Source organism: Procambarus clarkii, chromosome 26, assembly GCF_040958095.1.
Source record: "Procambarus clarkii isolate CNS0578487 chromosome 26, FALCON_Pclarkii_2.0, whole genome shotgun sequence".
Taxonomy (NCBI): Eukaryota; Metazoa; Arthropoda; class Malacostraca; order Decapoda; family Cambaridae; genus Procambarus; species Procambarus clarkii.
Genome location: NC_091175.1, coordinates 14,616,456 through 14,630,967, shown reverse-complemented (window position 1 = coordinate 14,630,967; position 14,512 = coordinate 14,616,456). Strand labels below are relative to the sequence as shown.

The following is a 14,512-nucleotide window of genomic DNA, read 5'->3' as shown; positions in this document are numbered from 1 at the left end:
CAATTATGGAATATTTATAAACATCCAACTCTTTATTTGTTTTTTTTAAATCATGACTAATTTTTTAATCATTACTAATGCCAATAAAAAAATAATTTCACAAAATGTGCATGAGAGGACTGTTGTATATCTTGATTTGTAATTAGTGAACGCTCATTATTTACAAAACAAAAACTGATTGTTGGATGCATCTACTACAGTTACAAAAGTGGGCCAGGTGATGCATATATGCCACTGGAGAGGTAGATGGTGATGCAGGTGAGAGGGAGAGTGTTAGGAAAAGACCAAAGAGGGGATGACTTGGGTCGGCATTGGAATGTGGGCACTACTGGGATGTAACTGAACAGAGAGGCATGTTAGCTACTGGACAGAATTAGTTAATTGTAGGAAGGGCTAAAACTACTAAAAATGAATAAGGGTCATAGGAAAATGTCTAACTACTAATACATACAGGGACGGGCTGTCAGTAGTCTCTGTACTGGGCTGTAAACAGCAAGGCAAATTTGATGTGGGACCAGTATTACCACCCTTTACTTACCTGTATACCTGTTTTATCTGTGCTTTAAAACTGGTGCAGTAGAATTTCTAATATTTATTTTGGTTAAGAAAAATTTCACTTTTGTAAACAATTATCACTTCTGTACTTTTTAGGGATTTTGAAAGAATGATGGGGTGATTAATTCAGGTTCCTGTAAAAAATTGTCCTCCCTCCACAGAGGGCCACTTGGTGTGTTTCAGTACGAGGTCTCACAAAGTAAGAAGTACACCAGTCTGGTGAACCAGATGGTACAAGACATTTTTTCTCTATCACAAACAGCGCAGGTTAACTTATTAACGAGTCACCTATTTAATATTGTGACATTTCTAAAGTAAATACCGTACAGGCAGTTTCTAAAACAAATGATATATATATATATAGCATATATAGCACCATCTACTTAATGCCTAATAAAACAGTTCACAAATACGGAGACATTTCAGCTGGCAACCAACGAAATGTTTTTACTCTGTTGCCAGATCTTCATTTATACATCTTTCCAAACTGCACATGTCTTTACTGTTACTCTGTATATACTTGCCACAGTTTTGTTTTTACCTACAAAACCTTTGAAAAGTTTGTATCATGGTTCTCAAAATCACAGAATAATAAGCCCTAGCCACTTAATGAACATACTGCTACATCCATAACACAACCATAAAGTGCACTTGTAGCATATTGGAGTCTTTGCTACTGAAGAACACTATTTTGCTAACTCATAAACGTAACACTTAGTTGAGCATTAGGCTTCCAGATGCATGACAGATGTTATCAAAGAACACCTGGAAAAGCAGCCGGAGGACTTCCTCTTGGAGGGAGGTCAGCGGACCAGAATGGTCATCACAACCATGAATGTATAAGACACATCAGATTCAGAGTGGCTACCACCTTTTGAGGGTAGGTTTGTAGATGAGAGTTTAGTAAGGATGAAGTGAGCATGATGAGTGATACTGCTGAGCATGACTATGTGGGTCAGATGTGGCCCAAGGCTATGGAGGTCAGAAGCGAAATTCTCTGAAATCTGGGTGGCTGTTGGATGTGCGGGTGGAGTGGCGAAATGCAGGGGTAGTCATTGCTGAACTGGATGAAGCATTTGTGGAACGGTTACGTCTGCTGGAGAAACGGCCAGGTCTTTTGGGTACTCGTGGAAGGGACCAGGGTTTACTCTTGCGCATCAAAGAGTGAGAGGTCATTTCTTTTTGAACAGCTCCCCGAGTACTTGCATGATGATCTTCTTCCATCAATGACCTGGAAGACAGCGTGAGCAAAGCTTGAGGAATATCAAGCGTATTTCGGGTTGATGGAGGTTGTGTAGGTACAATGCTTACATGTTGGCCACTTAATCCTTTACAATTTAGATGATCAAGAAGGTGTGAGCTGGGCAGAACAGGGCCTGAGACAGTGTGTTCAGGGCGAGTGTATGGGCTGGTTTGAGGCACACGTTGCAGACCAGTGTAAGATGTAGCTGCCACAGCTAAGAAAGAATCAGGCTGTGGATGGCATTTATGTGATGGTTCTGCAGTTGTCTGGGGAAGGCCATGACATGGTGAAGGTCGACGACTGCCATCACACACACAGGTCCTCTCAGCACGACACCCACGAACCCGGAGTGTCATTTCCACCCCAGTAAGGCACGGACACGGGCACCCTTTGGCACCCGGGGCCATCTGCAATAAGTCACAAATGTTTACAAAGTAGACTGAAATGCAAATACCATATCATACAACTTTTAAAACGTTGCAATGGTTATCTACAAAGATATCCTAATTTTATTAGTAATATAAGGTAATTAACTCTTAAAGTCCAATGTAAAAAAGCAGCAGAATGAATATTGAGCCTACATTGTTTATGAACTTACATGTTATACTCTATATGTACTGTAATATCAATAATATGTTGTACTGAATATGTAGTTATTAATAATCCTAACTTCACTTAATAGATGCATAACAATCTCCCATTTATAGTATAATACAGTTACAGTCGTCCTCTGTGAGTCTGCAAACTGTAAATGTTTAATTAATTATAGTCATCAACATTCGCTGTAGACGGGCAAATGAAGACGGCTCCGTTGCAGGTGTCACATCTGTCACACTACTGTTACCGCTGTCACACTACTGTTACCGCTGTCACACTACTGTTACCGCTGTCACACTACTGTTACCGCTGTCACACTACTGTTACACTTCCCACTCGTGTGTCACTGTGACGTCATCCCCACCTTTTGTTAATGTTCTTCCTTCAGCCCTTTAATACAAGGTGTCCGCTACTCCTCGTAGTGTTTGAATGTTCTGTCCGCTCACCCCAACCTGTTAATCTCCCAGAACACTGTCTCCACCACATCTACCCCCGGGTCATGTCTCACCTGCTAGACATTATTATGCTCCTGTAGAAGGGGCTGTGAGGCGGGGGCATCTTGGGCGGTGTCGCAGGCAGAGTGAGGACAGGCGTGTAGGTCCAGGGAACACGACCCCACGCCCACGCCCGACGCCGACGTTGGCGTAAGGGGAGACATGGGCGTTACAGGCGTCAAGGGCGTCACTGTAAAGATTAATATAATATTAACCTACATATCGATGTTAATATGTTAAAGAAGAAGGTAATGTGATTGAAGGATGGATGCGAAGCAATGCATCGGTGTGGTGCGTTGCTTCAGCAGTCACGTAAGCTCATGATATTACTGTGGCTGTGTATTGGCGCGCTCCAGTCACCGGGGCCGTGACTGTGCCCACCATGGTGTAGCCCAACTGGTTATTGAAGTCGGCTCGCTAACGACTCGTGTCCAGGTCTTTCCGTACGTCTGATGCTTCTGTTTACCTGGCAGTAATTTGGTATCTGAGAGTTAGTCAGCTGTCGTTAGCTAACGGGACCTTGGTAACCCCAACGAGAAACCAATTCCTTTTCCAAAATGCAAGAGAATTCAGTATAATCTGGTAACAACCCCTAAGAATATAATTTATTTCACAGGAATGTAAAGAACGCTTACGACTGCACGCAATACACTGTGGAGTCCCAGAATATGCTCATTGATTAGAAGCTAAGACGACTGTAATTCCTTTGCCTCACTAACCAAGACCGAATCCACAGGCCACGGCCGACAGCCGAGGTCCACAAGCCCGAGAATCCAAGGCCGGGGTCCATGGCCGGGGTCCATGGCCGGGGTCCATGGCCGGGGTCCATGGCCGAGGTGTCTGCTTCTGAATATATTACTGCACTCAAAGGTTTATTTTGTTAAGATAAATGAGCATTTATCCTAATATATTAAAAAAAAGTTCAGTGCCCACGAAAACGAAAGTTAATATGAGCACTGTAAATGATTCATAAAGAACTCGAATGTTAGAAGAGTTAAATTGTAACGCAACAGGAACAAGGCCAGTAGGCGGGGATCAAGAGTCACTCCCCCGTAGACACTTTTAGGCAAGTACTAGGCAAGTACTAGTACTAGGTACTAATAGGCAAGTACTAGGCCACGGACCCCGTATTCCTTCTCATACTGGGAAGAATAATTGTAATGAGAATTTATTTCAATATATTCTCAACAATAAAGGCTAGTTCCTGCCCTCACCTTTTACTGGCGAGACGCTAGATGATGACGATTACCATCAACGATGTGTGTATCATCTTTGTCACACTGGTGACCGGAGAGGTCAGGTGTCAGTGGTCGGGGATCAGCAGCGTGGGCTGCCGGTACTACTGTTGCTAGTACCGTTGATGGACTAGCAGCAACGGTACTAGCAGCGGTGGACTAGCAGCAACAGAGGACAGGAGGCGTGATCACACCGCGTGTTCAGGGAAACATTGGTAACAAGTAATAAACTTTCGGTCTATTTCTGGAGGTCGAGGTGGATTTCAGCGCTGAGATACCTGAATCGGTGTCTCAGCGCTGGTCCCTTTAACACGGGCGAATTTTACCCAACTCCTCGTGTGAATATTTTAGGTCCCCACCAGTGTTGACTTCCCTACCAGCCCTCCTACACCCATACCAACAGTCACACACCCTCTACCAGCCCTCCTACACCCATACCAACTGTCACACACCCTCTACCAGCCCTCCTACACCCATACCAACTATCACACACCCTCTACCAGCCCTTCTACACCCATACCAACTGTCATACACCCTCTACCAGCCCTCCTACATCCATACCCACTGTCATACACCTCTACCAGCTCTCCTACATCCATACCCACTGTCATACCCCCTCTACCAGCCCTCCTACACCCATACCAACTGTCATACACCCTCTACCAGCCCTCCTACATCCATACCCACTGTCATACACCTCTACCAGCTCTCCTACACCCATACCAACTGTCATACACCTCTACCAGCCCTCCTACACCCATACCAACTGTCATACACCTCTACCAGCTCTCCTACACCCATACCAACTGTCATACACCTCTACCAGCTCTCCTACACCCATACCAACTGTCATACACCCTCTACCAGCCCTTCTACACCCATACCAACTGTCATACCCCGTCTACCAGCCCTCCTACATCCATACCAACTGTCATACACCCTCTACCAGCCCTCCTACACCCATACCAACTGTCATACCCCGTCTACCAGCCCTCCTACACCCATACCAACTGTCATACACCCTCTATCAGCCCTCCTACACCCATACCAACTGTCATACACCCTCTACCAGCCCTCCTACACCCATACCAACTGTCACACACTCTCTACCAACCCTCCTACACCCATACCAACTGTCATACACCCTCTACCAGCCCTCCTACACCCATACCAACTGTCACACACACTCTACCAGCCCTCCTACACCCATACCAACTGTCACACACACTCTACCAGCCCTCCTACACCCATACCAACTGTCACACACTCTCTACCAGCCCTCCTACACCCATACCAACTGTCACACACTCTCTACTAGCCCTCCTACACCCATACCAACTGTCATACACCCTCTACCAGCCCTCCTACACCCATACCAACTGTCACACACCCTCTACCAGCCCTCCTACACCCATACCAACTGTCACACACACTCTACCAGCCCTCCTACACCCATACCAACTGTCACACACTCTCTACCAGCCCTCCTACACCCATACCAACTATCACACACTCTCTACTAGTCCTCCTACACCCATACCAACTGTCATACACCCTCTACCAACCCTCCTACACCCATACCAACTGTCATACACCCTCTACCAGCCCTCCTACACCCATACCAACTGTCATACACCCTCTACCAGCCCTCCTACACCCATACCAACTGTCACACACCCTCTACCAGCCCTCCTACACCCATACCAACTGTCACACACTCTCTACCAGCCCTCCTACACCCATACCAACTGTCACACACCCTCTACCAGCCCTCCTACACCCATACCAACTGTCACACACTCTCTACCAGCCCTCCTACACCCATACCAACTGTCACACACACTCTACCAGCCCTCCTACACCCATACCAACTGTCACACACCCTCTACCAGCCCTCCTACACCCATACCAACTGTCACACACTCTCTACCAGCCCTCCTACACTCATACCAACTGTCATACACCCTCTACCAGCCCTCCTACACCCATACCAACTGTCACACACTCTCTACCAGCCCTCCTACACCCATACCAACTGTCACACACCCTCTACCAGCCCTCCTACACCCATACCAACTGTCACACACTCTCTACCAGCCCTCCTACACCCATACCAACTGTCATACACCCTCTACCAGCCCTCCTACACCCATACCAACTGTCACACACTCTCTACCAGCCCTCCTACACCCATACCAACTGTCATACACCCTCTACCAGCCCTCCTACACCCATACCAACTGTCACACACTCTCTACCAGCCCTCCTACACCCATACCAACTGTCACACACTCTCTACCAGCCCTCCTACACCCATACCAACTGTCACACACTCTCTACCAGCCCTCCTACACCCATACCAACTGTCATACACCCTCTACCAGCCCTCCTACACTCATACCAACTGTCACACACTCTCTACCAGCCCTCCTACACCCATACCAACTGTCACACACTCTCTACCAGCCCTCCTACACCCATACCAACTGTCACACACCCTCTACCAGCCCTCCTACACCCATACCAACTGTCACACACTCTCTACCAGCCCTCCTACACCCATACCAACTGTCACACACTCTCTACCAGCCCTCCTACACCCTTACCAACTGTCACACACCCTCTACCAGCCCTCCTACACCCATACCAACTGTCACACACCCTCTACCAGCCCTCCTACACCCATACCAACTGTCACACACTCTCTACCAGCCCTCCTACACCCATACCAACTGTCACACACACTCTACCAGCCCTCCTACACCCATACCAACTGTCACACACCCTCTACCAGCCCTCCTACACCCATACCAACTGTCACACACTCTCTACCAGCCCTCCTACACTCATACCAACTGTCATACACCCTCTACCAGCCCTCCTACACCCATACCAACTGTCACACACTCTCTACCAGCCCTCCTACACCCATACCAACTGTCACACACCCTCTACCAGCCCTCCTACACCCATACCAACTGTCACACACTCTCTACCAGCCCTCCTACACCCATACCAACTGTCATACACCCTCTACCAGCCCTCCTACACCCATACCAACTGTCACACACTCTCTACCAGCCCTCCTACACCCATACCAACTGTCATACACCCTCTACCAGCCCTCCTACACCCATACCAACTGTCACACACTCTCTACCAGCCCTCCTACACCCATACCAACTGTCACACACTCTCTACCAGCCCTCCTACACCCATACCAACTGTCACACACTCTCTACCAGCCCTCCTACACCCATACCAACTGTCATACACCCTCTACCAGCCCTCCTACACTCATACCAACTGTCACACACTCTCTACCAGCCCTCCTACACCCATACCAACTGTCACACACTCTCTACCAGCCCTCCTACACCCATACCAACTGTCACACACCCTCTACCAGCCCTCCTACACCCATACCAACTGTCACACACTCTCTACCAGCCCTCCTACACCCATACCAACTGTCACACACTCTCTACCAGCCCTCCTACACCCTTACCAACTGTCACACACCCTCTACCAGCCCTCCTACACCCATACCAACTGTCACACACTCTCTACCAGCCCTCCTACACCCATACCAACTGTCACACACTCTCTACCAGCCCTCCTACACCCATACCAACTGTCACACACTCTCTACCATTCCTCTTACAACCTCTGTCATGCCCTCCAACCCTTCCAGCCCTCCTACGTACTGGAGTGTTCATTTATCCAAGTAAAGAACAACTAGTCAACGTGCTTCAGAAAAATAAACCTTAAGTCATTTTTAATGGCTTAAAATGGCTTAGTCTGTCTTCATACCGAAGGTTTCTAATTCCCGGGGTTAACTTTATTGCAGACGATGAGTCACAATAACGCGGGTGAAGATATGATGAATAAACCACACATCAGAAAATAGAGAAACGACAACGTTTCGGTCCGTCCTGGACCATTATCAAGTCTTGTGATGATTTGATAACCACAGGACTTGATAATGGTCCACGACGGACCGAAACGTCGTCGTCTCTCCATTTTCTGTGCGAGTTGGTCATCATAACTTTATTGTTCTTCACTCTATATGTTTAAGTGAATATATGTCCACTCTACAGTACGGTGAGCAAAGTTGACCTGTATAATCTAAATGGGACGTAACATGGACAAGATAATGCTGAAGAATAACATTAGATATTTGAACCAAAGTGTTAGCAGTCTCCGTGGTGTAGTGGTAAGACACTCGCCTGGCGTTCCGCGAGCGCTATGTCATGGGTTCGTATCCTGGCCGGGGAGGATTTACTGGGCGCAATTCCTTAACTGTAGCCTCTGTTTAACGCAACAGTAAAATGTGTACTTGGATGAAAAAACGATTCTTCGCGGCAGGGGATCGTATTCCAGGGACCATAGGATTAAGGACTTGCCCGAAACGCTACGCGTACTAGTGGCTGTACAAGAATGTAACAACTCTTGTATATATCTCAAGTATTTTGACGTTGGGTGGGATTGAACTGTAGACTCCCGGCAAACCTGCACCACTCACTGTACCATGATGGACTTGACAGTATATCAACCAGGAATCCGACCAGATTTACTTAGATAATGGTCAAACAGAACACGTCACACAGAGCCAAAAATAGAGCATAGCCATTATTTTAGAATACAATCATGGTGAACGTTGTTGTATTTTGAATAAACACACCGCTACACTACCACCCTTGGGTTGTTAGTGACTTTGCAAGAATGTAAGAACACCAATGTTATGTACTCTCACAAACCCAATGTACCTTCTTGTATAAAAATAAAATATTATAATAAGTCACGGCGTATATGATCAAGCCGTTCTTATGATGAACAGGCCGTCCTTACCATTAAGAGGCTTCCCTTGTGCTGAACAAGGGTACCTTTGTGATGATCAAAATGTTCTTGTGCTGAACAAGGGTACCTTTGTGATGATCAAACCGTCCTTGTGCTGAACAAGGGTACCTTTGTGATGATCAAACCGTCCTTATGCTGAACAGGGTACCTTTGTGATGATCAAACCGTCCTTGTGCTGAACAGGGTACCTTTGTGATGTACTGAGCGAGCAAGTGCGTCCCAGCCAACACAGCAGGTATGGGGTAGCCAAGGTTAGGTTGCTAGTAAAACCACATTCCACTCCAGGTAGTAAAAACCCTACAGCGTCTGGCTACGCTGAACCGGAAACAATCACGCTGGTTTATCACACACACACTTCTCCAAATGTATGAATCATGTTTACCTCTCGAAATGCATGGACTTGTACAGACACATCGTTTTCTAAATGAATTATGCTGTAAAAATGCAAGGACCCGGTCAAAATAATGCATGGATCTAGCCAAGTCATAAGGTTAGGGCAAGTTAATAGGCATTTTCATATGAATGATCGTGATCATATGCGGAGATTTGATCAAACGCATGTAGTCAACTTTCCAGAAGATTACTATCGAAGTGCATAGGGTCTGGCCGAATCCAAAGGTTTATCCAGATACATGAATGTAGCTAAGCACACGGATCTGAACAAATGAATTTGTCTAGTCAAATGAGCGTGTTTGGACAAATGCATTGGTTTGGGTAAATGCATGTGTCTGAGCAAATGCATGTGTGAGCAAATGCACATGGCCGCGCGAATGTGCATCCCAGCGCATGCATGGATCAAGGCACATGCATATGTCTGAGCAGGGCGTGACCTCCCCCCGCCCCCCCAAAGCTACTCCTTACCGTACTCCTTAAATGCACTTTGGACAAACACACTAATCTATATCAACGCACTAATCTACGCATAGTGAGGCAGCCAGCTAATGAGCACTAAGGATCCATTAAGAAGCTGGAGGGTTAGTGAAGCCTCTGGGGAGAGAGTCTCCGAGTTGTACCTTGTAGCGTGTTCCGCTTGGGCGGCGACGAGCGTCCAGAGTCCTCTCTCTCTGGAGGAGCAGCACAGGTCGACACAGGGCGAGGAAGAGAAAGCAGATCAGTTAAAGATGGTAAAGTGGCAATGTCGGTCCAAGAAATATTAAATAAAAAAAAGCGAAACAGAAGAGTTAAAAGAGAAAGTATTACTGATGTGCAAGAAAATTAACTACAGATATATGCAGTTTCAGACTCGAGGTTTCGGGATACTTAAGTCACTAGGGCGAGCAACAGTAGAGGTAAAATGTAGATACAAAAGAAAGTCAGAACATTTGACGGAAAACGAAATAAAAATAATATCCTTGAACACCTGTTTGACTCTAAAAGTCAGTTCGTCTTTAGTGGTGTGGTACAGGAGTACGGGGAGGATGTTGGGAGTACTCTGACCAAGCCAGCCGTTACTTCACTCCTGGTGAACATTACCACGGGAACGCCAGCACTGTCGGCTGTAAACAAGGCCCAGTATACACTGCTCAGGGGCAACAACAAGCTTCCCAGCAAACACCTTTCACCATGTATTGATTGATTAAACTTCACCAGGTATGAATGACCTCTAGTGCCAGTGGTTACAGTAGTCGGCTCACACCCAATTGGTTCGGGGTTTGATTCCTGGCAGGGCGAAACTTTCCACAAGTTTCCTTACATCTGATGTCTCTGATCCAGGATGGTCCAAGATGGACCGAAACGTCATCTCATTTTCTGGCGTGTGGTTTAGTTTTCATATCTTAAGCCACGTTATTGTGATGCATCATCTGCATCTGATGTCTCTGTTTACCTAACAACATTAGGTACCTGAGAGTTAGGTGACCGTTGTGGGTAGCATCCTGAGATATGGCCAGTCGTTGCCATAGAGGGACCTCCCATAAACAAGACTCCTACCTCAATTTATACGACTTCTAAAATTAACGCATCCAGCGCCAAAAGCGTCAGATGCTTGAGGATGGGCGGGCTTCCTACACCAGTCTCCAGCACTGCTTTCCTAAGTACTTGTCGAAACTCGAACATAAACCACTCACCTGGTGTCGACTCCTGGCTGTTGAGTCTGTCTAGTTCCCTGGCGGAGTAGAGAGGTGTATTGACCTGGTAAGTGTTATTGAAGAGCGAGTAGTCAACAGCGTACTCGCCAAGATCTTTGTTGAAGGTCACAAGGTTTTCGAAGCGGTAACCCCACAGGATCTCATTCGGCAAGTACGATGACCGCGCCTGAGTGGTCATGCCTGCCGGAGAGGTCCACGACGGTTAGATGATGTGATATATATCACCTAAAGTAATTAAAAGCTTAAAATTAGCTCCTAAATATAAAAAAAATGAAAATGGCAGTATTGAATGCCTTTTGACGCCTGTTCTTCACGACTGGTTTATAATTTACAAAGAAACATTGACAGTAATATAGTTTGAAAGGACCATTGTATTGCATATACTTTGATTTCAGTTTATAAGTTTAAGTAAATATAAGTAATAAACAAAGTTTACAACTAAAACTCACAACCCAGACTAAATCATAGTTATCAGTAACTGAGGGTTCCATCATGAGATCTAGAGATCACAATATATATATATCATGGATACATTCACTGAGAATAATTTTCAACTTTTTACTGAGGATTGTCAGCACCGCTTAAGTGGCTAGCCTGCGCCAGGATTTACAGCACCCCTCCGGGGCCACTTGCGAGGTCTACCTCTTACCTCTATAGTGGTGGCTTAGTCCCTATTAACTACAATTTACGAGCTTCGAGGCGCTAGGAGGTCGTCCGTAACAGTTGAGCTCGTAAACTCTGGTAAATATGGACTAGCCGCCATGATTGAGATAAGAGTTGCAGGTCTCTTAAGTGGACACATAACTGCTCTTGTCAATCCCAGCTTACACTGTACACACTAACCTGTGGATTCGATAACACCCTCGAGTATGACAACGATCTCAAACTTCTCCCTGAGTAGATCGTGGGCGGAGAGGTCGTAGAGTGGCGAGTTCTCGTTGATCTTGTGCACCATGGTCATGGGCCAGATGAAAAAGATCCGGTCCTCTCCGATGTCATAACCTACGTCCAACTCGTACTGAAAGAAAGGCAGGATCTCTCCCTCCCTCGTCACCCTCTTTCTGATGAGTTGAGCCCTCACATGAGCCTCGATGATGTGAGATTTCCTCATGTCCCCTACGCGGAAGAGAAGGCACATCTCGCCGTCACGGAGACACAAACATGCGTTGCGGGAGAAGAGAAGTGTTTGGGTCCGCTTCTTGGGCCGCGAGAGCTTTGCGAACACGATCCCCACCATGAATGCCTGAGGGAGAGGCAGGGGTGAGTGTTGTGGTGCGGCGGGGTGCAGCAGGGTGGGGAGGGTTACAGTAAGGAGAAAAGAGCCATAATAATACAAAGTCCATATAATAATATGGATTTACTTAACTGGATAGACCCAATATACACTTGTAAGTTTGGGTATTGTATATCTTATATTTGATTTTCCAAGTTACCACTTGCAGTGTAATTATTATACAAAGCTGTAAATTGGTCCCGTTTAAAACCTGTTTTTTAATACCTCATGTGACCTGGCGGCGTTGACCTCAGCCTCTGAGGTCACCGACTGCCACAAGAAACAGCCGTGACTCTCGAGACAAACTATTGACAGAGTAAGGCAAACTATATTTAAAACTGACATTAATCAACTGAGAAGAGGTGGAAGGGAGGTGTGTACGCTATAGGCTCGGCTGTCCCGATAAACAGTAGGCAGGTGTGATGATAATGCCAGGTGTGTCGGCAGGATGGACGAGGACAATGAAGACACAAGCGGAACAATTCTCCCGAGCCTCACACAGGTATACGACCATTATTAATGACCATTATTAATGACCATTATTACATATATTATGAAGCCTTGTGAACCTTTAAAGTCTATACTGATGTCTCTGACTGAAGAGATTTATGTATCATGACTCCTGTGGCAGGCACGCACCTGTATCATGACTCCTGTGGCAGGCACACACCTGTATCATGACTCCTGTGGCAGGCACGCACCTGTTTCATGACTCCTGTGGCAGGCACGCACCTGTATCATGACTCCTGTGGCAGGCACGCACCTGTATCATGACTCCTGTGGCAGGCACACACCTGTATCATGACTCCTGTGGCAGGCACGCACCTGTTTCATGACTCCTGTGGCAGGCACGCACCTGTTTCATGACTCCTGTGGCAGGCACGCACCTGTATCATGACTCCTGTGGCAGGCACGCACCTGTATCATGACTCCTGTGGCAGGCACACACCTGTATCATGACTCCTGTGGCAGGCACGCACCTGTTTCATGACTCCTGTGGCAGGCACGCACCTGTTTCATGACTCCTGTGGCAGGCACGCACCTGTATCATGACTCCTGTGGCAGGCACACACCTGTATCATGACTCCTGTGGCAGGCACGCACCTGTTTCATGACACCCGTGACAGGCACGCACCTGTTTCATGACATCCATGACAGGCACGCACCTGTTTCATGATACCCGTGACAGGCACTCACCTGTATCATGTCACCTTTAAAGATGCTACAGGACATGTATGAGAGAAACTCACCTGTATCATGACGCCCGTGATGCTCTGGATACACATGACGAAGATGGCTTCCGGGCACTCCTCGGTGGTGTGGCGGGAGCCGTAGCCGATGGTGTGCTGGGTCTCTACGCTGAACAGGAAGCACGAGGTGAAGCTGAAGATGTTGACCACGCACGGCGTCCACCTGCCCGGGAACACGGCCATTATTGTCACGTCTACTCTCCCTGGGGGAGCTAGGTCACTCTCTAGGGGAGCTAGGGCACCTAGCTTCCCCAGAGTGAGTGACCTGGGGATTCTACCCCCGGAAGTACTCTACTCGTGCAGCTGGGTTTAGCCCTGGGTCTGTCTCTCCGACTTCGACGTTTCCTCTCGCCGGCTATTCTTCAGTTATCCCCACTTCCCCGCTCACCCCATGGGGGGGGGGTATCTTGACTTATATTTAATTCATCATGATCATCATCGGTACATCCCCCCGGTAAAGTAACCCAGGTGTTTGACCAGCAGCTTGGATGAGAACATTACCCACTAAGCCACACTTATGACATTAACTCTCAGCCACACACAACCATCCTCAACAACCATAGTCCAGTGATGAAATTCCGAAGCGTTTATCATCATACCCAGCACAACAATCATGAAACTGTCGCCAGCGTAAGTATGGGCTAATAAGACTTAAGAAGTTTCTTTAATTATTATTAAGTTATACCGAAGATAAGAGTGAGGGGCGCCTGCCTGGTCTTACTTGGACTGCTCCTGCCTGCCGGGAAGGTTGTGCTCCAGCAGGTCGCCGTGGGTGTACGCGATCACCCACCATACAACAGCAAACAGCAGCCACGAGCTGATGAAGGACATGGCGAACACCAGCAGCGTCCACCGCCACTGTGAGTGAAATGTTATTACCATCAATACTATGGATCACATTCTGTATATATGAAGATT

At 47.1% G+C, this 14,512-nt stretch overlaps 1 protein-coding gene across 5 annotated transcripts in view; it reads right to left on the bottom strand.

The window, feature by feature from the left end:
* Positions 1-2,068: 2,068 nt before the first annotated feature.
* The window catches only part of LOC123756802 (Inwardly rectifying potassium channel 1), a 134,930-nt gene continuing 122,486 nt past the window's right edge, over positions 2,069-14,512 (bottom strand). For 4 of the 5 annotated variants that reach the window (XM_045740150.2, XM_045740151.2, XM_045740153.2 and 1 more), the window contains 7 exons: positions 14,316-14,452; positions 13,595-13,757; positions 11,915-12,314; positions 11,051-11,251; positions 9,998-10,048; positions 2,904-3,079; positions 2,069-2,205 (listed from right to left, as the gene is read on the bottom strand). In XM_045740150.2, the coding sequence (XP_045596106.2) occupies positions 2,907-3,079; positions 9,998-10,048; positions 11,051-11,251; positions 11,915-12,314; positions 13,595-13,757; positions 14,316-14,452 (1,125 nt within the window). In that variant the 3' untranslated portion in view covers positions 2,069-2,205; positions 2,904-2,906. The remainder of the gene's footprint in view (positions 2,206-2,903; positions 3,080-9,997; positions 10,049-11,050; positions 11,252-11,914; positions 12,315-13,594; positions 13,758-14,315; positions 14,453-14,512) is intronic. The other variant, XM_045740154.2, reaches the window with a different exon arrangement.